General features: G+C 38.4%; 1 protein-coding gene across 5 annotated transcripts in view; it reads right to left on the bottom strand.

Annotated features, from left to right (window-relative positions):
• PPP2R5E (protein phosphatase 2 regulatory subunit B'epsilon) overlaps nt 1-23,382 on the bottom strand; it is a 160,992-nt gene that overhangs the window by 16,994 nt on the left and 120,616 nt on the right. For 4 of the 5 annotated variants that reach the window (XM_060096053.1, XM_060096054.1, XM_060096051.1 and 1 more), the window contains exons 5-10: nt 20,044-20,136; nt 4,520-4,650; nt 4,278-4,337; nt 2,977-3,085; nt 1,475-1,528; nt 1,322-1,372 (exon numbers count right to left, since the gene is read on the bottom strand). In XM_060096053.1, coding sequence (XP_059952036.1) covers nt 1,322-1,372; nt 1,475-1,528; nt 2,977-3,085; nt 4,278-4,337; nt 4,520-4,650; nt 20,044-20,136 — 498 coding nt within the window. The remainder of the gene's footprint in view (nt 1-1,321; nt 1,373-1,474; nt 1,529-2,976; nt 3,086-4,277; nt 4,338-4,519; nt 4,651-20,043; nt 20,137-23,382) is intronic. The other variant, XM_060096055.1, reaches the window with a different exon arrangement.

Here is a 23,382-nt window from a genome sequence, read left to right as displayed (position 1 = left end):
CAGCACATGCAGATATTTGCCAAACATTTACAGCCCCTGCTATGTGCTAGGCGCTCCTCTAAGAGACGCCAGTTCGCAGAACACACAAAGTCGGAGAGACAAATGAGGAGGTTCAGCCACACACACACACCACTTTAAACCCCTCAGCACACACAGACCCAATGTCCACACTTACACACATATACATATGAACACACTCACTCACTACAGAGCACAATGAATCTTGTGACCTCAGTACCACTTGCCTCCGAAACCAGAGCTTTTAGATCACAAAATGGAGTCAAATCAATAGTAGGGTCACTCGTTTTCAATATAATGGAAAACTGGCAGAGAAATAAAAAACCACTTTCCTATTTAGGTATGAAGAAATAACTGCCTAGAAAAAAAATTAAGCCTGCAATTAAAGTATGAAACATGACGTTTTCATATCTCGAGATGCTTCTGGGTAGCAATGCATAGTTTAATCTTACCTAACAGGTATTAAGAAATTAGATGATTTTCTGAAAATGTGTAAAGTAGGGTTTTGGAGAATTGTAGCTGATTTGAGAAGGAGGGTGTTTCTGTTAAAAGCGAAATATAGTTGAGCCTTGCCATTTGTTAAGAAACATTCTGAAGTTCTTCCAAAATACTCTCCAAATGAAAAACTAACAGCTGACCTTTGTTTCTGGGTCATTTTCCATATGGTTTCTAACCTTTCAGAAAAGTGGGTGTAGATCTGGTGCCCAGCTAGGCTCACTGTGAAGCTAAGAGCCTCACTTCCTCCACAGAAACCTCACACAGCACATGCTCACTTAGGTCTTGGCAAAAGTACAAATGATTGTAGATCAGAGATTTCCAGGGCCACTTGTGAATAGCTGAAACTAAAGGTCTGCAATATATTTTAAGATTGTACATAGTAAGATCCCACCTACATGATGCTTTAAAGTAGGTATTGGGGCAGCTTACTGTAGCATCTATCAACAGTGACAGCAAAACCTTCATATTATGTAGGTGGTCACTAGGAAGGGGACATCAGTAGAGTTAGACAGTTGGACACATGACTGGGGTCTGCCTTGGGCTTACCCAGGGCTGAGCAGCCCAGGGTAAAAGCCCAGGGTTCAGGAATCAGGGAGGCAGGTTGTGGCCTAATCACCTGTACTTAGCATACCCAGGCAGGCTACTTAACCTCTAAATAGCAGTTTCATAACTAGTAAAATGAGAATATTTACAGTCCTACCTTGCTGAGTTACAATGAGGATTAAGAGGAGATAATGCATCTTTACACATGCTAATTATCTCAGTGCTCTAGTAAGCTATTAACACACTGACATTGAGCACTTACCTCTTTTTGACTACATGTTTTGGGCCAAAATTTCATTAATCCCCTAATAACCTAAAATGAAAAGGAGAAAAACAAATTGCATTTAATTTTCTTATATACGCCATGAAAAGTGGTCTTTCTGAAGTTTTTTGAAATTATGGGAAAAATACTTACTGGTTCTGTGAGTGAAGGATCTTTCTCCAGAAACTGTACTATGCAATATGCCAGCTGGAGAAACAAACAGACAAAAGACAAAATTGGAAATTCTATATACTCAGGGCTCAAAGATGTATTATTAAAAAGCCCTAAAAAGTTTCCAGAGTCTGGTTTTAATAACTTCACATTCAATTCATTTTTAAAATAAAATATATATAAAGCAAAATATGAAGCTACTTTTTCAAGCCAAAGATTGACACTAACAAGGCTCCAGGGAAAGTTTTTTAAAAAGAATATTGGGACATGAAATACTCAGCTAATGAAAAGCAGAGGTGAAACAGCACATCCAGTATATTCTGAAAGTATCTCATCTACATATAGTTTGAGCTACATCTCATGGGCTTCTTTTCTCTTTGCTGGAACACCAACAGTATTGGGTTTTACTGTGGTTCCAGAAGAGTCCTATATGAGAAGCAGGCACTTACTAAAAACACTGCTGGTGGCATGAAATGGCACACGCAAACTGAAGCAGCTTCATGGAAAGATAAAAGGTTGTACCTGCCACAGGTAGAGCCCTGGACAAACACGAAGAGTTCTACATCTGATGCTAACTCATCGAGGTAAGAATTTGTAAATGATCATGAAGTGTGATATCCTGTTTCAAAAACTAGAGACAAGATCTGCAAAAGGGCTCGTAAAGATTCTTGGACAAGAAATCCGCTCTTGCAAAACAACATTTTGATGGTGCTCTAAATTAGAAGCATATGGACTAATTTTTCCTCAAAACACAGCATTTCACATTTAAAGAGGAACACCACTCTGAAAAATGTGTTACATTTTTACGCAAACTCAAAACATTCCCATTGCAAGGAGGAGGGCGCCAGAGGTTTGAACTGGTAAAATTAAAATGCCACTAGATCATTTATCTACCTCCTAGTGACACGCTTACCATGCAAGGCAGTGTTAGCAGGGAAATGAGAGTGGGGACTAGACAGGGTGTGCTTTTTAAAGTAATGGAGGCTAAAAATAAAAGTAAGTGAAAATACTGATTGATTTGTTTACTTGTGAGAGTGTTATTTGTATACAGAAAGTGAGAAAGAAATGGTGAATGAACTAGAAGAGGGGGCAAAGGGCAAGGATAGACTAATGCAAAATGAGGATGAGCTAAAAGATTCAAGAACATCCCAAAATGATTACACATGTCCAAAGGTACAAATCTGAAAAGCCCATTACATTTTATTATATGCAACCTGTTCAGTATATAATTGTGTGAACTTGGGCAAGTATCTAAGTTCTCTCTGTAAAATGATATGATTAAACAAATGCTTCTCCCACTTGAAAAATATTCCCAGGACACTCCTATACATAGGAAAATATATACACATTTTTATTTGCCTTGGGGAATATTTTAAACTTTAACAAGTGTTTTGTTTGTGTAAATTAAGTAAATAACAATATCAATGAAACACTGGGTTTACAAACTTTATTTTGCTTCCAGAAGTAGTTGTGCAAAATTCTACCTGGGCGTGGAAGAGTGATAAGCTCCTCACAGTGTGTAAAGGGATCAACACTTTCACCAGAAACTGTTTGTGTTCTGCCTTAAGAGGTAAAGCAAAGCCATTGATAATACTAGGAAAAAGAAAAGAGACATGAATTAGCAAGGTTACCACAACAAGCTAAATTGAGACACTGTTCTTGTGAGATTAGGTTAAATCTTAATCAGTTTATGTTTAGTCCAGAACAACCCAAAACCCACCCCAGTGGCATTCAAGACTTCTTAGTTGCTTTAAAGAATATCTTTAAGGGGCTTCCCTGGTGGCGCAGTGGTTGAGAGTCTGCCTGCCGATGTAGGGGACACGGGTTCGTGCCCCGGTCCGGGAAGATCCCACATGCCGCGGAGCGGCTGGGCCGGTGAGCCATGGCCGCTGAGCCTGCATGTCCGGAGCCTGTGCTCCGCAGCGGGAGAGGCCACAACAGTGAGGCCCGCGTACCGCAAAAAAAATAAAAAAGAGTATCTTTAAGTAAGAAGGAAATTTGCTTCTAATATCCCAGCAAAGGCTCCTGAGCTCTTACACCTAGTTGCATAGTACCCAAAAGCTTTTGTATCAACAGCTCTTTATTTTTCCTTCCCTCTTTTCCTTCCCCAAATAATCGCCTGCCTTGCTCACTGATGACCCTTTCCATTTCCAGACACCATTCCTTCCCATTCCTGAAATTGGCCCAGGCCAAGAATACCCCTGGGTAAAGAGCCCAACTATGGGAAGTCCCAGAGAGAACCGTGTGGCTCCACCTTCCCTCTCTCCTCATATTAGGAGGAGAGACTAAGTAATCACATCGTCCAGTTACATTAGCTCTCTTGTGTGTAGAAACCCACACAACAGCTGTCTCTTTCCAATTCATTCCACTACTCCAGGCAGCAGCTGTTCAAGAACTTCACCTGGGTACATGGACCCTTTGAAAATGGCAATTTTTCTAACTTATTATAAACTTACTTTCAAAAATTATGGCAGAGGAGAGGTAGCCTAGAAACGAAACTGACAAGAATAAGATGTTTTGGAGTAACTGGCCTGACTGCAATTAGATGAATAATGAATAAACTGTTAGCTTTTTCAGTCATCCCAAAAAAATAGCAATTCATAATTATGGAACAAGGGAAACACAAAACTGTGTCTTGTAGAGTCAGCTGGGAAACATGTCATAAGCACAGATGAGACCCGATGTACATACAAGCAAGGGATTTGGGGTAGCATTTCCCTGTGCCACCTGAACCTGTCACAACGACATTCACCTGAGATTAGCAATTAGATAAAAATGTGCTTACCTTCCTAATATTTCCAGCAGTTCAGCTACACCATTGAAGTGTTCTGTTTCATAAACAAACCTAAAAAGAGAGAGAAAAGAAGAGGGAAGGGGAGGGGAGGGGAGGGGAGGGGAGAAGAGGAGAGAAAAGAAAAAGAAAAAAGAGAAAAAGTCAGTACACTATGGTCAAATATTTCAGGTTGACTTAATACTTCTATAAAACCACCAACTTTGCTTCTCCTTCTCCCCCCACACTCCACTTACCTTAGAAAAATATTGTTAATCTGTTTTCGGATAAATGCTCTAAGACCAAGAAACTTGCCATAAATTCTGTGTAAGACTGTTTTCAAGTAGTCCCGTTCCCGTGGGTCTTCGCTGTCAAACAGCTCCAAAAGCTGTTGTAAATAAAAGACAGTGTAGCTGTCAAAAGCAGTTTCAGAAAAGGATTTAGGAATTCCGCCACTCATTTAAAATCCCTTCCTTCCTTCCTTCCTTCCTTCCTCAAAAAATTACTGAAAATCTATTATGTGCCAGGCACAGTGCTAGTCTTTGGGAATACAGTGATAAATAAGTCAGACAAGGGTAGCTTATACTCTAGAGAAGACATACACAATAATAACAATCATAACAATAATCATAATAGGTAACACATATACAGCACTTAGTATGATCATCAGGCAATTTTCTAAGCAATCTACTTATATTAATACTCCCTATGAGGTAGTCTTACTCCCATTTTTCAGAAGAGGAAATTGGGACAGAGAGATGCTAAGTAACTTGCCCATGGTCTCAAGCAGTAGAGCTGGGATTTGAACCCAAGCAGTTGAGACCCTAGAGTCCATTACCTCAATCACCACAATTCTATACAATAAGCCATCTAGTGAGCTTATGTTCCAAATATATAGTTAAGCTTTCAGCTCTGCCAGAGCATTCAAGTAAATTTAGTAACCCACACCAAAGCAAGCATCAAAGTTCCCAACAGTACTGGCAATGTTCTCTTTCTAGATCCTGGCTCTTATTACATGGGTGTGTTCACCACTGAGGTAAACACTTACGATTTCCATATTATGTTATACATGAATAACATTATTTTTAAGGTCCCAATCATTTGTAATCTAAAGGCAATAACTGAATCCTGATAAGATCACATCTTATCAGAATTGAAAACATATGTCAACACAAAAACTTGTACATGAATGTTCACTGCAGCATGATTCGTAATAGCCCCAAAGTGGAAATAACCCAAATGCCCATCAACTGCTGCAAAGTGTGCTTACGGTGGAATATTATTCAGCCATAAAAAGGAATGGAGTACAAAAATATGTTACCACATCATGCCAAGCGAAAGAAGCCAGACACAAAAAGGCCACATATTGTATGATTACATTTATATGAAATATCCAGAAGAGGCAAATCCATAGAGACAGAGAGCAGAATGAGGAGTGACTGCTAATGAGTATGGTGTATCTTTGGGAAATGATAAAAAGTGTGCTGCAATTATGTAACAGTGATGGTTACGCAACTCTGTGGAATATATTAAAAAACATCAAACTGTAAACTTTAAAAGGCTGAATTTTATGGTATATGAATTATATCTCAATAAGGCTGCTATTTTTTTTTTTTAAACAATAGTGGGCAGGTTCCTCTAGCTGAAGAACAAACTTGGAGACTGGTTTGAATTTTACGGATTTCTTCATACCTTCATTATCATTGCAATAAAACAAAACTCATAGTTCTAATGTTGACTTTATAGCAAAACATTTCAAGAGCATATAGATAGCATACAAATGAAGAGACTACCCTAATTACCAAAAAAAGCTATCAAGACGGACTAAAGCATGATTTCAGGTGATTAAGACTGAGGCTGAGACCGACAGCAGAAGAACTCAGTGGGCAGTAATCAAATAAATCATCTACATTGGTGCTTTTCTTTGAACAAAAGACAGAGTTACAGACCAAAAAAAAAAAAAAAAAAAAAAAGCCCTTTACATAATGGCAGAAAGCACAAACCGAAGAATAGTCTTCAAAACTGGGCAGTGAGACAAACAAAATTTTTGACTGCACAATGTCATGCATCCATTCAAAAAATAAATATTTCAAATGAGTATGTCGCCAGTCACTGGGCAAGGTGTCAGGGATACAATGATGAGCAGCACTGCTTTTACAGAGCCTAACGCAATGAGGGATACAGAGAAATAAGCAGCATGGTAAGTGGCTCAGGATACTATATAAATACATAGCAGACACATCTACTCTATTTGGGAGAAGTGGAGTGATCAGGGAAGGCTGCTATAGGAAGTGACATCCATGAAGAAATTAGGAGTTAGAGGTGAAGGAAGTGTTCATGATAGATTCAATAACACATACCTTCACCAGCAGCCTATCTAAACAGCAGATGTGGTTAAAATACCTGCCATCTCTCTGCCTACTTTGTCATGCAATCAATCAACCAATCAGTCAATATCTGCACGCACCAGGGATTGTCCTCTCTGCTGCGCGCACGCACGCGTGCACACACACACGAACAAACTTGGAGTCCACAGGACAGCAATGAGCAAGTCAACGACACATTTCCACAAGAAACGGTCTAAGAAAGAAAAATGTGAACCCTATGGGCAAAAAAGGCCCCACCGGCTAGGTATCTCTTGCCTAATGCCTGCATAAAATGACAGAAGATTTCTAACCTACTCATTCCATTCCTTGTTAATAGAAATAATTAACCTTTGAGTTCTATGTTTTTAGTTGGTTTCTATTTTCAAGTGTTGTAAAAGGGCTTAATGAGTAATTTGCAACTAACGCAGGAGAAGGTTTGAGGGGGTGTACTTTTAGCAAAACTTGAATCAACCATGCTTATGTACTGTTAACCTTTAAGAGTTTAATGAATGCATAATAATTAAACAAAAATTATTTAACTAATGTTTCCATTAGGCCCTCAAAGAAAATGTATTACCAGGCACCTAACCTGAGTGAGTTTTAAAGCCACAAATATTATATATTCTATGTTCTTTGAGAAAGATGAATTGCAGTAATATAAACTACTTCTCTGCTGCTCTACAGAACACACTCTTGATGATTTCATGATGTATGAGACAAAAGAAAAGGTAGAACAGTTCATAGACCCAAAAAGAGGAGAGAGTGGGATGAGCTCTAATTTCCAAAACAAAGTAATATTTGTGTGCTTAGTCATATATACACTTCAAACACTCCCCACAAAGAAAAAGCAATGAAAAATATAATCCCGTATCTGTAAATGCCTAGGTAGACTATGCTCCCTACAATGTAACAGGCAACTTGTTGTCAAAGAAGCGAAGCTGGAGTTTCCAGGGTGATTACAGAGCAAAGACAGACCTGTCAACATGCTGTCTCCTAGTTTACAAAATCAGCCTTCCTGAAGCTAACAGACAGAGATGAACTGCCTAGTGATTTAGCCAAAGAACCTCCCCTGAACCTCATAATAAATCTACAGTGAAATTAAAAGGGCAAAATGAAAAAGGTAGTTAGGGTCTTTCAGTTAGACTTGGGGGATTGAACGTCTCTCCTCTTGAACACTCTCTGAAGTGAGAGTAAAAAGAATAAAAATGGAAGAAATCCATGGGGCAGAAAGGATTGGAGAGCAGATTAGACAAATTCGCACGTCTCTCAGAGATGGAAAGTAGATGGCAAGGGGTAACTATCTTAGGTTTCCTCTTTCTCCACTCTGCTAAATGTCTTTCCATTCTGCCAGCAGGGAGGGACGCCAACAAGAAGCAAGCCAATTCACACCAGGGAACCCTTAAAAGGCATAAGAATTGAAGGCACCAGATATATTTGATGTCAAGGGTGTGAGGAGCTGAAACAGCAGAACTGATTGAAAGCTTGGAGAAAGAGTAACAAGACCTCCCGGATCCTCTGTCCCATGCAGTGTGCTGAGGACTTAAACTCAAGGTCTGGAGGGAATAAATGAGTAAGTCTCTAGTCTTGGGGACATCAGATATAGCTAAAGTAAAACAGTTATTGAAAATAATGGGATTTAATAAAATTCTGCATGCTGAAGAACATGACCTTTGCCAGGCCCTTCCCTGACTAAGCTCTCAGTTCTGACTGAGGCAGGAGATTAGACGGTCCCTTTTTGGGGAAATTGACAGCCTCAAGAGGAAAACACCTGCAGATATACTAATATTTGAAGGTTTCTCAATGAAATGGCAAGGCCTCTGGCTAATGTGCCAAGTGTCTCCCACTTACGCGTACACACACACACATACACACACACATACTCACACTCACACACACTCACACTCACACACACAGGTTCTAGGAGGCTTTTTTTTTTTTTTTTTTTTTGCGGTACGCAGGCCTCTCACTGTTGTGGCCTCTCCCGTTGCAGAGCACAGGCTCCGGACGCTCAGGCTCAGCAGCCATGGCTCACGGGCCCAGCCGCTCTGCGGCACGTGGGATCTTCCCGGATCGGAGCACGAATCTGTGTCCCCTGCATCGGCAGGCGGACTCTCAACCACTGCGCCACCAGGGAAGCCCTCTAGGAGGCTTTTTTTGGACTAACGTATAACTATGAATATTGTCAAAGATCACCAAACACTCTAACATAAAAGATAGAGACCAAAACAAACCATCATAAAGAACTCAGAGGAAATAGCCATACTGCAAGGAGCAGAAAAAAACTGCAAAAAAAGAACCTATAACATCCCCAGAAATAAACAAATCTACTAGATACTTGAAACAAAATCAGAATGCTATTACAGATGAATATTCAGAAAATAAAATAGCTTTTGGAAATTCAAGATGTAACAGAAATAAAAGTTTCAGAAGGACTGGCGCATTAAAATGAGCAAATCTATGCTGAAAGTATAACCAAACGATGAAGATTGTAACAGAAGAAAGAAGATAAGAAAACTAAAGGATCAATCCAAAAGGTCCAACACATGACTAACAGACATTTTAAATGGGTACAGAGACAGAAAAACAGAGAAAATAAAGAGAAGGAAATTATCTGAGAAATAATTCAATGTAATTTTCCAGGAAAAAAGGACATGAGTACATGAGTTTCAATACAGATGAGGGCCATTATGTCCTCTGCACAATAAATGAACAAAGACTCACAACAAAGCACAACACTTTGAAGTTTCCGGGCATTGTGGACAAAGAGTAGATCACAAAAGCTTACAGAGAAAACAGGTCACTATAAAGGATAAGGAATTCAGCTGGCACAGGCCTTCTCAACACCAACACTGAAAGCTAGAAGACAATAGAGCAATTCCTTAAAACTGCAGAGGGAGGATGGGCTCCAACCTAGAAATCCAAACCTAGCCAAAACATCAGTCAAGTACGTGGGTAGAATAAAGCCATTTTCAGAGAAGCAGCGCTCAAAAAATTTACATCCCATTCATGCTTTCTTAGGAAGCATTTAGAGTATGTTCCCACCAAAACGAAAGAGAGGAAACCAAGGAAATAAAGACATAGTCCAGAAAAGGTAAGTCCCTGGATGGCCACTGCAGATACAGCCTAGAGAAAGCAACCAGTGCCAACCAGACCAGGATGACTGGAGCTCCAGAAAAAAGGCTTCCAAGAGAAAGAAAAAAAAGACTAGTTATCAGTGTGGGCCAGACTGGGAAGAGTTGTATGGTGCTCTCAGAGAACTAAGGGATGAACTAATGACGACTACATAAGAAAGCAAGCAAGTGAAAAATAAGGCAACTATTAATTCTAGGGGTTAAAAAAAAAAAAGCCTTACAAGAAAAGAAATGTAATTATAGCATAATGTGTGCCTTGGCTCTGAACAACATATACACAGTCATACTAATGCAAACACTACAATTTGATTGAATTAAAATTTGTGACATAACTGCATTGGAAAGACATAAAGGAGGGAGATACAGAGGGAGACATGTAATGGCTTATAGTAGGAACAGATGAAAAAAATCAACAAACGGCAGTAAGAGTGCTATTTAGAAGTACGGAGATACATATGAGGAAACGGCTAGAAGACTTGAATGTGGTTACCTATAGGGAATGAGACTCTGGGTTGGGGAAGGAAGCCCCAGGCAGGGCTGGCTATTTTTCTTTATAAACCATATGAGCAAAAGACTTGAAACAAAAAGCCCATTACCCTCTTCTACATAAAGAAGCAACTGCCCAGAGCTATTTCACGTAAAGAAAGAGTAAATAATCAATGAAATTAGTATTCTCAATGTTTCAAACCAAACTAAAATCAGATCTCTACATGTCTTGCTTTGTTTTTCACTTAAGCTACTCCGCTAGGTGAAAAAAAAATATCTTCCTAATACCTTCACCTCGATCAAGTAATAAAGCACCTGGAGAAAATAGCCCAGAACCAAGAAAGAAGAGCCAGCGGCAGCCTGACTCCCATGAATCATAACAACTCAAGAGGACCAACGTATGAAATGAACTGACCTGTGGGCAACCACTGAGCAAGCACAGCATGGACAAGGAATCAAAAGGTTGCACATTATAAGCTTCTAGCAATTCTGACTTCAGGACCCCTATAACTCGGTATAAAAATTTCAAAGGTGTCAGTCATACAAACATGAACAACTCTGCCAAGTCACAGGCTTTTATTTCTCTCCTAATTTCAGCATTTTTCCTACAAAGTAGAGAAGTCCATTCTATTCTCCCTCAAGCATTTATTCCAACTGATTCAAGAAAACCCTGTGATTTAAAATTTTAATTCGGTCAGCATTTCAAGAAACAGTTGTTATGGTACATAATGATGCACTTAGTGGGATACAGGCAGGGACTAGCTACATAATTTGTGGGCCCAGCGCAAAACAAAAACGTACTGCTCCTTGTTCAAAAAGTACTAAGAATTTCAAGACAGCAACAGCAAAGCATTAAACCATGAACAACATCCTTCTAAGCACAGGGCCCGCCGCCCTCCACGAGTTGCTTGCCTACCAAGCTGGCTCTGGATGCAGAAGTCAGAGCAGTACAGCCCTTTTTTAAGGTTTTTGAGTTATAGGTTGGACAGGATGGGATGGGGCAATTTATTGTTAACTGGTAATGTGTATCTGATAAAATTCCTGGTAGAAATAAACTCTCTAAAGTTTTATTTGCTATAGACTCTGAGAGAGAAATGTAAGCATTTTGACATATTCAAGGAACTTGTTTGGAAAATAGTTCTTTGTATTAGAGCTGAGATTCAAGGCCTCGTGAATTTTATTTCAGTTAAGAACCTAACATTTTTTCATGGGTTGGTTTTGTATCATGTCCAATTTGTCTTCAGCTTTTAAAACACAATAACAAAAGGTCACTTTTAAGGACAGGCTGGATGATTTGCATAATTTGCATGATAATTACAGTACCTTTCAACTAAATATAACCACAAATGTGAAGTACAAATTACTAACGAGCCATCTCCAGCAGTACATATGTTTATGGAGATACTTGAATAGTACATCTCTTAGCAACCACTGACTACTTTTCAGACTTGCAGAGTGGTTGAAAGCAGTCTTTAGAGATATGCTACTAAACTCTTACCACGACAATTCACCCAGTGACATAATTCAAGGTTTGGCAATTCATTTTTGGTCTTGGGGGAGGGAAGTGTCATAAAGAAACCATTTTCCCAACCACCCTAAGGCAGATGAAAATTATCTTTACTGGGAATAGACAAGGCTGTTTCCAAAGCCTACGCAAGCCAACACACTTATAGCTAAGTTACCTAAGTCTAAAATCAACAACATTACCATGGACACAAGGGCACTATTTAATCAATCGACTATCTTTGATAAGTCTCTGACAGCTTCCTTATGTAAAGACTTAAGCACATAAGAAATGCTAAAGGTTATGTAAATCTAGATTTAACAAAAATTACTACGAAATTTAAATAAACTAGTCCATTCTGAAATAAAAAAGAGCAAACCCTTCAAAGGTACAAGTCACTGACGATTTTGACTGGCCCATACAAAAATCTAGATTTCCAGGTTCTCTTAAAAAATCAGAAGAATCTAGCAACACTTGGCCCACTTAGCAATCAGCCAACAGTTAACAGAAACAGATTGGTAGCAGGGTCCGAGCTCTCTAGGTCACCACTGTTTCCATCAACTCCTTTCTGTTACACCCAGACTACTTCATTATGTATCACTTGTCTGGCCTCTGTAAAGATTTGAATGCGCTTTCCCTGGTTCTTACACACTAAAAAGTACATGCTCCTGGCACTAATTAAACATTTACTTCTAACACTGATTGGAAGAAATCAGTTGGTGAAGTGGAACTGATGAGAATTCAAGGACAGGAGACCATATTTAACATCTTTAAAAATCCCAACAGCCCACGAAGGACCATATAAGCAGAGTCCAAAGGGTTTTTTGATTTTTTAGAATGATAAAAGTTAGATTTCAAAAAATTGATAACATGCTAGGTAAGACATGACAGACTAACATCACGTAACTTCCTGCATTGAGGCTGTTCTAGAAAATAATGGTAAAAAAAGTTTTAAACACAAGAACTGATCCTAATAAAAATAGTAGTGACAGCAGCAGTGTAACATTTACTGAACAGTTACTATTATCAGGAATTGTTCTTAGTGCTTACATATGGTTTTTTTTTTTTTTTTTTTTTTTTTTTTTGCGGTATGCGGGCCTCTCACTGTTGTGGCCTCTCCCATTGCGGAGCACAGGCTCCGGACGCGCAGGCTCAGCGGTCATGGCTCACGGGCCCAGCCGCTCCGCGGCATGTGGGATCTTCCCGGACCGGGGCACGAACCCGTGTCCCCTGCATCAGCAGGCGGACTCTCAACCACTGCGCCACCAGGGGAGCCCAGTGCTTACATATGTATACACTTATTAAATCTGCACAAGAACCTTACAACATAATTACTATCATATAATGGATATTTTGCATCTACTTTCCAGATGAGGAAACTGAGGCATACAGCAGTTATATAACTTGCCCAAGGTCATGCACTAAAAAATGGTAGAGTCTGAATCCAAACCAGTCTATACACTTAACAACTAATCTATATTGCTTCCTGCTGAGGAATTAAAACGAGAGGTATTGAAAGAGGCCCTTGAGGCAACACAGGAAGCTTGCCATGGAGCTTCAGACTTTAAAAGGACATGCACAAATGATAAAAGGAAGGAAATACAAAAAAAAAAGTTAAGTATAAAAGAATGGCATAGTCTTATTAAAAATAGTCTTAGGAAGATTAATGAACAGAATCAGCTGAGTTTTACAAAAAATGCAAGGCAACAAAATGAGAATGTAGCTGTAATTGAAATATTTTGACTATTCTTATTGATTATAACATACATGTTCACTATTTTTTAAATGCAAAAAATAGAAAGTAAAGATCATCACACATAATCTTACACCCCACCAGACAATTAATAAAAACGTGGTGTATCTTCTTCCAAAATTTTTAGTGCAGAGACAAACATTCCTTTTCCCTAAAATAACAGACTCAGGTTCAAAATATCATACTGCTCCATAATGTGCATGTTTCACTTAAAAACAGATCATGTGTAGCTCTATCTCATTCTTTTTATAGACTGATGAATATTTCATCATATGAATGTCCACAGTTTATTCAACCAACCCCTACTGAAGAACTTTTAAATTGTTTCCAATTTTCTAATAATCATTAACAATGATACATTCAATATCCTTGTACATATTGCTTCGTGTACACATCTACTTCTCATGGAATTGCTCAGTCACAGTCTGAGTCAATAGAATTCTATCAGATCTCCTCTTCAGAGCATTATACCAATTTAATATATATGTATGTAGGTAGGTATCTATCGTATCTATTTATTCATATATTTTTTATGAGTTTTATAGCATACTAAAAAGGGTCTTTTCCACCCAAGCCTCTACTATGTTCCAGTCTCCTGTACCCATACCATGCTGTTTTAATTAATGTACCTTTACAGTATGTTTTAATGTCTAATAAAGTATCACTAGTTTTCTTTTTCAAAAACTTTTTATTTCATGAACTCTGAAATTTTCAAATAGAAAAAATACTGAAATTTTAATTAGAATTACACTAAATGTACAGATTAATTTGGAGAGCCTATGGGCATTTTTATGATGGCAAGTCTTCCCACCTAGGATTACGTTACATTTCTGCATTTATTCAAGACTTCTTTGCAAAATTTTTATTGTAAGTTTCACATAAATTTTAAAATTTTGTTTCAAAAGGTGGAGGTTTTAAAACTAATATTGGAATCAAGAAAAATAAGACATCCTACCAATGTGGACAGGTAATATAATATGAGGATGTGAAAAGAGGAATTGATATTTAATAAGCAACTATTAGGCCCCATATATGCTACCAGCAGACATTTATACAAGTCATTTTATCATCATAACAGCCTATTTTTTTGTAACTTGTAAGAAAGACGACTGTTATTGTCATTTTACAGAAGAAAACACTGAGGCTCAGAATAGTCAATTATCTGCCCAAGTTTTCAGGACCTGTTTAAGACTGAAGGTAGGCAGCCTGTGTTTGTATCCATAGTGCCAATTCAATTAAGAAGATTTAACAGTTGTCAGTTTGGGGGTATATCTTATGTTACTGAACAGTATCTCACTTATTCTGTTATCCCCATGTCATGAATGAGGAAACTCGTGCTTGGTAGCAAGTGTATTAACTTGCCGAAAGTCACATTGCAAGTAAGCAGAAAAGCCAGGGTTTGAATGCAGTTTCTTCTTATCGCACAGCTCATATTCTTAGCTCCTAAAATATACTTAGAGTACATAGGGGAGTAAGGATTCCCATCCAGAGCCTTCTAAGTTTCTCTTCACTACATCCTGTTAAAATAGCCCAATCCTTTTTTTTTTTTTTTTTTTTTTTTTTTTTTTGCGGTACGCAGGCCTCTCACTGTTGTGGCCTCTCCCATCGCGGAGCACGGGCTCCAGACGCGCAGGCTCAGTGGCCATGGCTCACGGGCCCAGCCGCTCGCGGCACGTGGGATCTTCCTGGACCGGGGCATGAACCCGCGTCCCCTGCATCGGCAGGCGGACTCTCAACCACTGGGCCACCAGGGAAGCCCAAAATAGCCCAATTCTTATTTTGCTTTTGGGGATGCAGGAATCAGAGTCAGAACAGACTCTAAAGAATACAGCTAGCTGCTACAGGAAGTAAGTGTAAATCTTGTGGCTAGAATAAATTATGTCTTACTAAATAAAAGAGTTCTGAGTTGAAAACTCTTTTTGAGATCTTTGAGAATCCACAGAGAATAAGAAATCTGCTTAAAGAAAAGGAATAAGGTGAATGTCTTCCTGATTTGCAAAAGGGAAAAGTATGAGGGTTCCCATGGCACAAGAAAACCAGGCTAGGACCAGGTAGCACCCTGGGAGTCCCTGCGGTAGAGAAAAAAGAGGGAAAACTGAGGGTGTGCAAAATGAATGAGCTGACTAGACGGTACAGACATACGAAGGACCTGCCAGCTCAAGGACAGTTAAGGCATGGTGTTCAGAGGAAAAGGACGGTAGGGTGGGATGGGGGATAACAGGATAGAATCTCAGCAATGATGCTCAACCTCCAAAAGGCTCACCCATTGCCATCAGGTCTCAAGTCAGGACCAAAGCTCTTGAAGAAGGAAGCTTAGGAGAAGCAGGCAGGGGATTGAGTCCCCACTCCTAGAAGGTGTTGGGGCAAACTTAGGGAAGGAAAAGGAATAGGAGGCCAACTTTACAGGTTAAGAACATGAATGAACAGGGTAATTTGGAAGATGGCAGCTGATAGGCAACCAGAGCTTATCCCCAACATGAAAATATAGTGCACTGGTTAGTCACATGATTACATTCAAGTACCACTCAGTGGTGAGGTTAATTCCACCAATACCCTGACTGACCCTTTCGTAACTGATGCAGGCACTGAGGTGAGCCCTGGTCTAAAGGCTAAGTTCATCAACAGATCCAGCAAAGGGAAGATAAAGAAGGCAAAAAAATTGAAAAAATGAGGCAGGGACTGAAAACATAAAGCATAAGTAGATGAGCTTCACTATTTATACTTTATTACTTGTCTCTCACAAAACTTGGGGACAGATGATCAATGCCATGATTTTCAAGTACTTAGGGCAACATTACCAGGAAACCAATAGTAGCCCCCAGAAGTTCACTAATGCCCCGTGGCAGACGAATGGCGTCCCTTTTTATTTCTTTTTATTTATTATTATTATTCTTTTTCGCCATGCCCGCAGCTTGAGGGATCTTAGTTCCCTGACCAGGGATCGAACCAAGGCCCTTGGCAGTGAGAGTGCAGAGTCCTAACCACTGGAGAGCCAGGGAATTCTGGCATTCCTTTTATGATAAAGTTCCAAGGCCCATGGAGGAGGGGAATGCTGTAAACATGAAGTCCTGGCTTCTACCATCACATCTGATGAAGTCTCTACACTCTCCTTATAAACAAAAATTTTAAATGCGAGGATGAGGACATCCTAGGGTCAATTTCTTTTTCTTTTTTTTAAAGATACTTTAAAAAAATAAATTTATTTAATTTTTGGCTGCATTGGGTCTTCGTTGCTGCGCATAGGCTTTCTCTAGTTGCTGTGAGCGGGGGTGGGGGGGCTACTCTTCATTGTGCTGCACGGGCTTCTCATTGTGGTGGCTTCTCTTGTTGCGGAGCACGGGCTCTAGGTGTGCAGGCTTCAGTAGTTGTGGCACATGGGTTCAGCAGTTGTGGCTTGTGGGCTCCAGAGTGCAGGCTCAGTAGTTGTGGTGCATGGGCTTAGTTGCTCCGTAGCATGTGAGATCCTCCTGGACCAGGGCTCGAACCTGTGTCCCCTGCATTGGCAGGCGGATTCTTAACCACTGTGCCACCAGGGAAGCCCCCATCCTAGGGTAAATTTCTAACCGGCTCAAGGAGGGAATCCAAACACTGTTATTAGTGAATCTGTCCTAAAATAAAGGGAAGTTGCTAAAGGCATGCCACAGGCCTCTATCCTGAGTCCTGGTTAGTTTAACAATTTTAATCAATGGCTTCCATGAGACCAATCGCTAGTAATCACAGATGTGATTGGAAGGCACAGTGAATAAGGTGGATGACAGAAGCAAGATCCAGAAAGACGTCAGAAGGTTGGGGAGATAAGATATTCCATAGGAATACATGTCAGATCCTACACCTAGATAAAAAAGCAAACTGTAAAATGAACAAGGAAAACGAAAACGGGTTTATGACAACATGTGTAAAACTAAATTAGAAGTCAGTTAAGATCACAAGCTTATTAACCTAAGTTAGCAGTGTCATGGAACAGCAAGAAGAGCTAATGAGACTTCCCCTTTAAGAACCCTAGCATCCAGACAAGCGAATGGAGACCCCCAACTCTAAGCTGCATTGGATTGACCAGGCTCAGGGCACTGTGTTCAGACATAGATGTCATCCTTGAAGACAAATGGACACATGTTGAAGACCAAAAACTGACAAATGAGACAGGGTTGACAGAACGAAGGGCTCAGTCTAGAGCAGAGAACACACACTGACAGCTGGTAGGCTAGATCCAGAAGGCAGATGGCTTTAATTCATTCTGAACAGGATTTTGAAACTATCAGAAAATTTCACAAAAAAAACTGAATTTGGGAGAAAAAAATTTCTCTTGGAAAAAAAAAAAAAAGTCTGGCAATACTGAAGAAAGAGGTATAGTCAAAGCTCCCTTCAGTAGGAGCTGGTCTGCCTCCTATTGTCTGACATCTGGCCACCAGACTATTATAAAGGAGCCTATAGGCATTTGGGTTGTAACTGCTGTTTTAGAGAAAAAGAGGCAAGAGGTAAATACAAAAGCTGTGTTCTAAGACCTGAAAGGTTATGCCTGGGCTAGTGATATACTAAGGGACTCTTCTGAAGAAATAAGGCCAAAAGCTATCAGGTATAGGGAGATTCAACATAAAAAATAACTTTCTGACAAAAATGGAACAATCTACCTGAGTATGTGGCCCTTCCTCACTGAAAAAGGGCAAGGAGAGGTCACCCCTCATCAGGGTCTCAAAGAAAACTGATTCACAGCGTAAAGAACTAGAAGAGACAACCCAAAATGTCCCTTCCAAGTCTGGGTTTCTCTGTTGTTTTAATTTTAGGAGCTTTATCAGTACCCATCAACCACGGAGAGCACACTGACTGGGCCCTTTGCAGGATTTACTGTTTCCATGTCAACTAAACACAGTATCTACTGTTGAATCATTATCTGATCCTCTCCGGCACTTTAATTTACCATAAATGTAAGAGAACCTTGTTTTTCGTCAGTGTTGAGAGACGGGGGCTACTCCTGCGTTGGAGTCATTCCAAGTTATGGCAAAGGGAATCACAAGGAGGCAACATGGTTTAATGGACAGAAAACCAGAATAGAAAATGTGCTGGGGAAACCTGGATAACTTTTCTAGACCTCAGATTTATTCATCTATAAAATGGGCACAAAACTTAGCCATGTCTCCTCTAGATCGCTGTATAAATCAAATTAAATAATGCATGTAAAGGTGCTCTGACAACTATACAGTGCTACAGAAATGCAAGGACTTTCCAATACAAACACAGACCTGTTATGTCTTGCTTTTGTTTTGCCTGAAATGCATTTTACCTACTTGGGATAAGGGTCTGGATCAATCTGGATCTGGATCAATTTCCCAGTGATCCATGAATCTACCTATTTATCTACTACCTCTCTAGCTATATATCAAATCTCACTTTTCCAAGGCTTCTCAACCTAGTATGTCCAGAATTCTAAATGTATTAATTTAAGGAATGAGGTCATCACTGAGGTTATCAACCTTTATCCAAGTAAGGCATAGGAGATCAATTTTCTCCAAAGTAATGCTTTAAATTTGAAGTTCTGCAGATTGGCTCACTAGGAGATATTTATTCTTTTCCACATAAGGCATCTCATTAATCACTTAGAAAGGAGTTACAACAATCCATACATCAGTTGGCTCAAGTAGGCATTTTCTTTTTTTTTTTTTTTTTTTTTTTTTTCTTTCAGTACGCGGGTCTCTCACTGTTGTGGCCTCTCCCGTTGCGGAGCACAGGCTCCGGACGCGCAGGCTCAGCGGCCATGGCTCACGGGCCCAGCCGCTCCGTGGCATGTGGGATCTTCCCGGCTCAGGGCACGAATCCGCGTCCCCTGCATCGGCAGGCGGACTCTCAACCACTGTGCCACCAGGGAAGCCCTCAAGTATGCATTTTTATAGATGAATGTTAACAAGAGCAAGGAGATACTACTTAAATATTCAGGGCCATGAAAGTACCCAATTCCGGGGTAAAAATATATGATTTACAGTTATAAAATGTAAAATGACAAATCAAGAAAAGTACGTAGGTATCCTGAAAAGTTCCAAACAGATAGATGAGAGTTAATCTCTTCAAGGGAATCTTAAGGTGTTAAACTGTGCTACTTCCTAGTTGTGAAAGCTCACCAGTACCCTGACTTTGATTATTTATTAAAGCTTACCAATGCTCTAGACCATGCCTACTCAGTTTTAACAGATGTATGAAATAGTTTAAAATCCTTAAGCAAATAAAAGTTTTCAAGCTTACATAAAGATTCACACAAACTAGGGTTACACAAATGAAATTCCTTTATAATTAAACTTTAAGAAAGAAAACTGCAGGGATTTAGGCATTAGCATTCCTTGTTGTTTAAAATGTAATTAATTTCCAGCACAATAAATTAAAGAGGTATCTATTACTTTTAATGGGCAATAATGAAAACTAACTTATGTGTATATATTTGTTTACAGGGTGATATAACTGTCACTGTAAGATTTTGTAACAAACATCAAGAGAAAATGAGATAAAGTGTTATCAACTGAAAAACAAATACATGCAACCACAATAATGTGCTTACCTGTAATACAAATTTCTGATCTATGTATTTTTTGGCAATGCTGGGTTGGAATTCTTGGCTTTCCAAAAATCGTATGAAAAACTCATATACAAGCTGCAACAAATAGGTTATTGTTAATTTCAAAATATAATTCACTGAGAATAGTATCAAAAACTTTAAAAAGCTCTAATACTAAAATTGACAAGGGGTTTAGTAGGTTTTAATATCATTCAACTAGCAGTGCCAGCCTTTCTTGTAGCTCACAGCTGCTGTTATGATTTTTGACTTTTTAAATTTAAAATCTGGAAACACAGCCAAAGAGAGCAAATAAAAATCTCCCATAATCTCACCATTAAGAGTTAACCACTGTTAACACTTTAATGTATAAAACTCCCAATTTTTCTCTATACTTCTAAAATATACCAAAGTACTATAAATAAATATATATATATAAATAATATAGCTTTAAAACTACTTTTACCATCTAAACAATATACTGTGGACAATTTATGCCAACAATATCTAAGCCATCATTCTCAAGCTACAAGCAGTCTATTATACATTTATAATGAATAATTCCAATACTCATAATTAATTTAACCAATATCCTATGCTTAGACACTTAAGTAGTTTTTAAATTACTTCTCTATTAAATTATGCCAGAATGTACATTATATAACATGCATCAGTGTGCACGTGTTCAATTATTTCATGAGGAAATATTTCTAAAAGTAGAATTGTTAGATCAAAAGATATCCAAACATGTCAGGATTTTCAACATTCATTACCAATTTCCTTTTAGAGAGTTTACGGCAATTTACACTCCTCTAAGCAATATATGATGGTGTATCAGGATATTCTCATCTGCAAAGAGTAAGAATACTCTCATCTGCAGAGTCAACCTCAAATAACCATTTTGATAAACCGTGGGGGATCACTGTTTACGCTCTTTGCAAAATAAATCTATGTTAAAGTATACATTAAATCCTGGTGTAGTATACAACAGTATATCAAAACCAGGACTTTCAAGAGACAGGTAGACACTGGGTTGAAAGCCTAGCTCTACCCCTTACTAACTGTGTGACCCTAGGCAAGTTAATTTCTCTAAAAGTCTGTTGCTTCAACTGTATAATGGGGATGATAATCCCTGAGATTAAATGTGATTTTTTATAAATATATTGCTCTCTGCACAGTGATTAACACATATCACCACTGTCCTTACTGTCATTATTGCCTAAAACAGTATTCTCAAACTTTTTAGTCTCACTCCTTTACACTGAAAAATTACTGAAGACTCAAAAAAGCTTTCTGTTTACATGAGATATATATATGAAAGTAGAAATAAAAATTGAGAAAATTTAATATTTTTATTATTTTAGAACAATAAAATATATCACATATTAACATAACTAACATATTTTTGTGAAAAACAAATTTATTTTCCAAAAAAGTTACTAGGAAGAGAAGCACTGTTTTTTTATTTTTGTAAATCTCTTTAACAGCATATGAAAAGACAGAATCTTATCTGTCTCCATGTTCAAGCTGTCGTAATATACTGTTTTGGTTAAAGTATATAAAGAAAATCAAGCTTCTCACAAATCTACTAGTATGAAAAAGGGAGAGTATGTTCTTAGTTTTTTCACATAATTGTGGATACTTTTCTTTGATACTACACCAGAACTTGACAGTCATTTCTTGAAGAAAAGTTGCAGTTGTAGAATCTGAAACTGTATCAATGAATTTTTCATACCATTAAACTAAATTCCAATCATTTATCTTGCACTTTGGATGATCTTTACCCATGCATGACTGCCTAACATCATTCATTGGCCAACTGGAAAATATTGGTTCACTGAGTTATGGAGATTTTTCAAATGTTGACACATTTCATTACATAGTATCAATAAAAGTCACATTCCTTAATATCTCCAACTTTATTTTTAAAAAAGGCTTTAAGCTTTGGGGAGCTGTAAAGCTCAAGGTAACAGATAAAGGAAAGATAAGGTTTTCCAAAATTCTAATTCTAAATTTTTCTTCAATGCTTTAATTTTATCAGTAGTAAAACAACTGTTTGTTTGTTTTAGAGAAAACATCCACCAAATACCCAAGTCAGAACAACCATAGTTTGTCAGGTATTATTTCAAGTAAAAATGACACTTCATGAAAAAACAGCTAGTTTAGCTTGCAGCTCAATCACACAAATGTTTTAGCACAAGACAACTATTCAGTATGCAGCAGATGTGCTTTATGCATACTTCCCATTTCATCATGAAGAATATTATCTTTAATGTGTACTCAAAGGTCAAGATTTAATAAAATTAATATTTTTTGCTGCTTCTTCAAGGACATTCTTGATTGAAATTGGCTTTTTTTTTTAATTGTAAGTGCATGGCAGTGAAGAATATGACTACTAGACCAGTTGGGCACAACTGCCTTATTTGTGCTGACACAACAGCAATTTCAACCACCACTGCTTTTACAAATATTAATGCAAATGTCAACACAGTGAAAGGGGCAAATAATACAGTATTATTATAAAACTACTTTTGACCTTGCAGGCCACTGACAATTAGGTCTCAGGCCCCCCCTAAGGGTTTACAGATAACACTAACCTAAATGTGTCACATAGTGACCTTGTGACTTCAGACTCTAACACTTAATATTAGGTATTCACATTAGGATTTTACTTCTTTATAAAACTGTATTTTTCTCTCTGGAACTCTGAATTCAGAAGAAACTTCTTTCCCAGTGATCTGAACATTGCCAAGTTGTACTTCTAGTCATAATAATGCCTGAGTTCAAACACCCCCTAGAAGAAATGTTCTTTTTCCAATACACTAATCTTTCAACTCTTGGTTTTACAAACAGAACATCAGCCTTGTTCAAATAACCCATAAAAAGGGGTTTCATCTCTCTTTTGATTCCCACAAAGTGGAGAGATTCTCATCTTCCAGGCCTGACTTGTGGGCAAGCAGGGCTTTCCAGTGGGATTGGCAAAATGTCCTCTCTCCTCTGGTCCCTTGAAAGCAGTTATGGTTTTAAAAATTTGATGGAAACACTTCAGACATATTAATTAATATGCATAAGTGTTCTCTACTTTAAGAGACAGATTTTACCTCAGAATCAAAAATCTCCCTTGAGTTTCTAAAGGGAAAGACTAGGGACTGAGGAGGATAAATTACTTTTCAAGGTGACATAAGTGAATTCTTCAAGGAACATGAGTAAAAAGACTTTAGTATTCTGGTTTTTCAGTCTCCAGCGTAAAGCATTAAAAACAATCCTTTAATTGTAAATGGAAGTCCTACAAAATCGTATTCTACTAGAAAAATAGACCCAATTTCAAAAAATACGCAAAAAATA

Source organism: Mesoplodon densirostris, chromosome 4 (assembly GCF_025265405.1).
Source record: "Mesoplodon densirostris isolate mMesDen1 chromosome 4, mMesDen1 primary haplotype, whole genome shotgun sequence".
NCBI classification, from domain to species: domain Eukaryota; kingdom Metazoa; phylum Chordata; class Mammalia; order Artiodactyla; family Ziphiidae; genus Mesoplodon; species Mesoplodon densirostris.
This window is presented reverse-complemented; position numbering and strand designations above follow the sequence as displayed.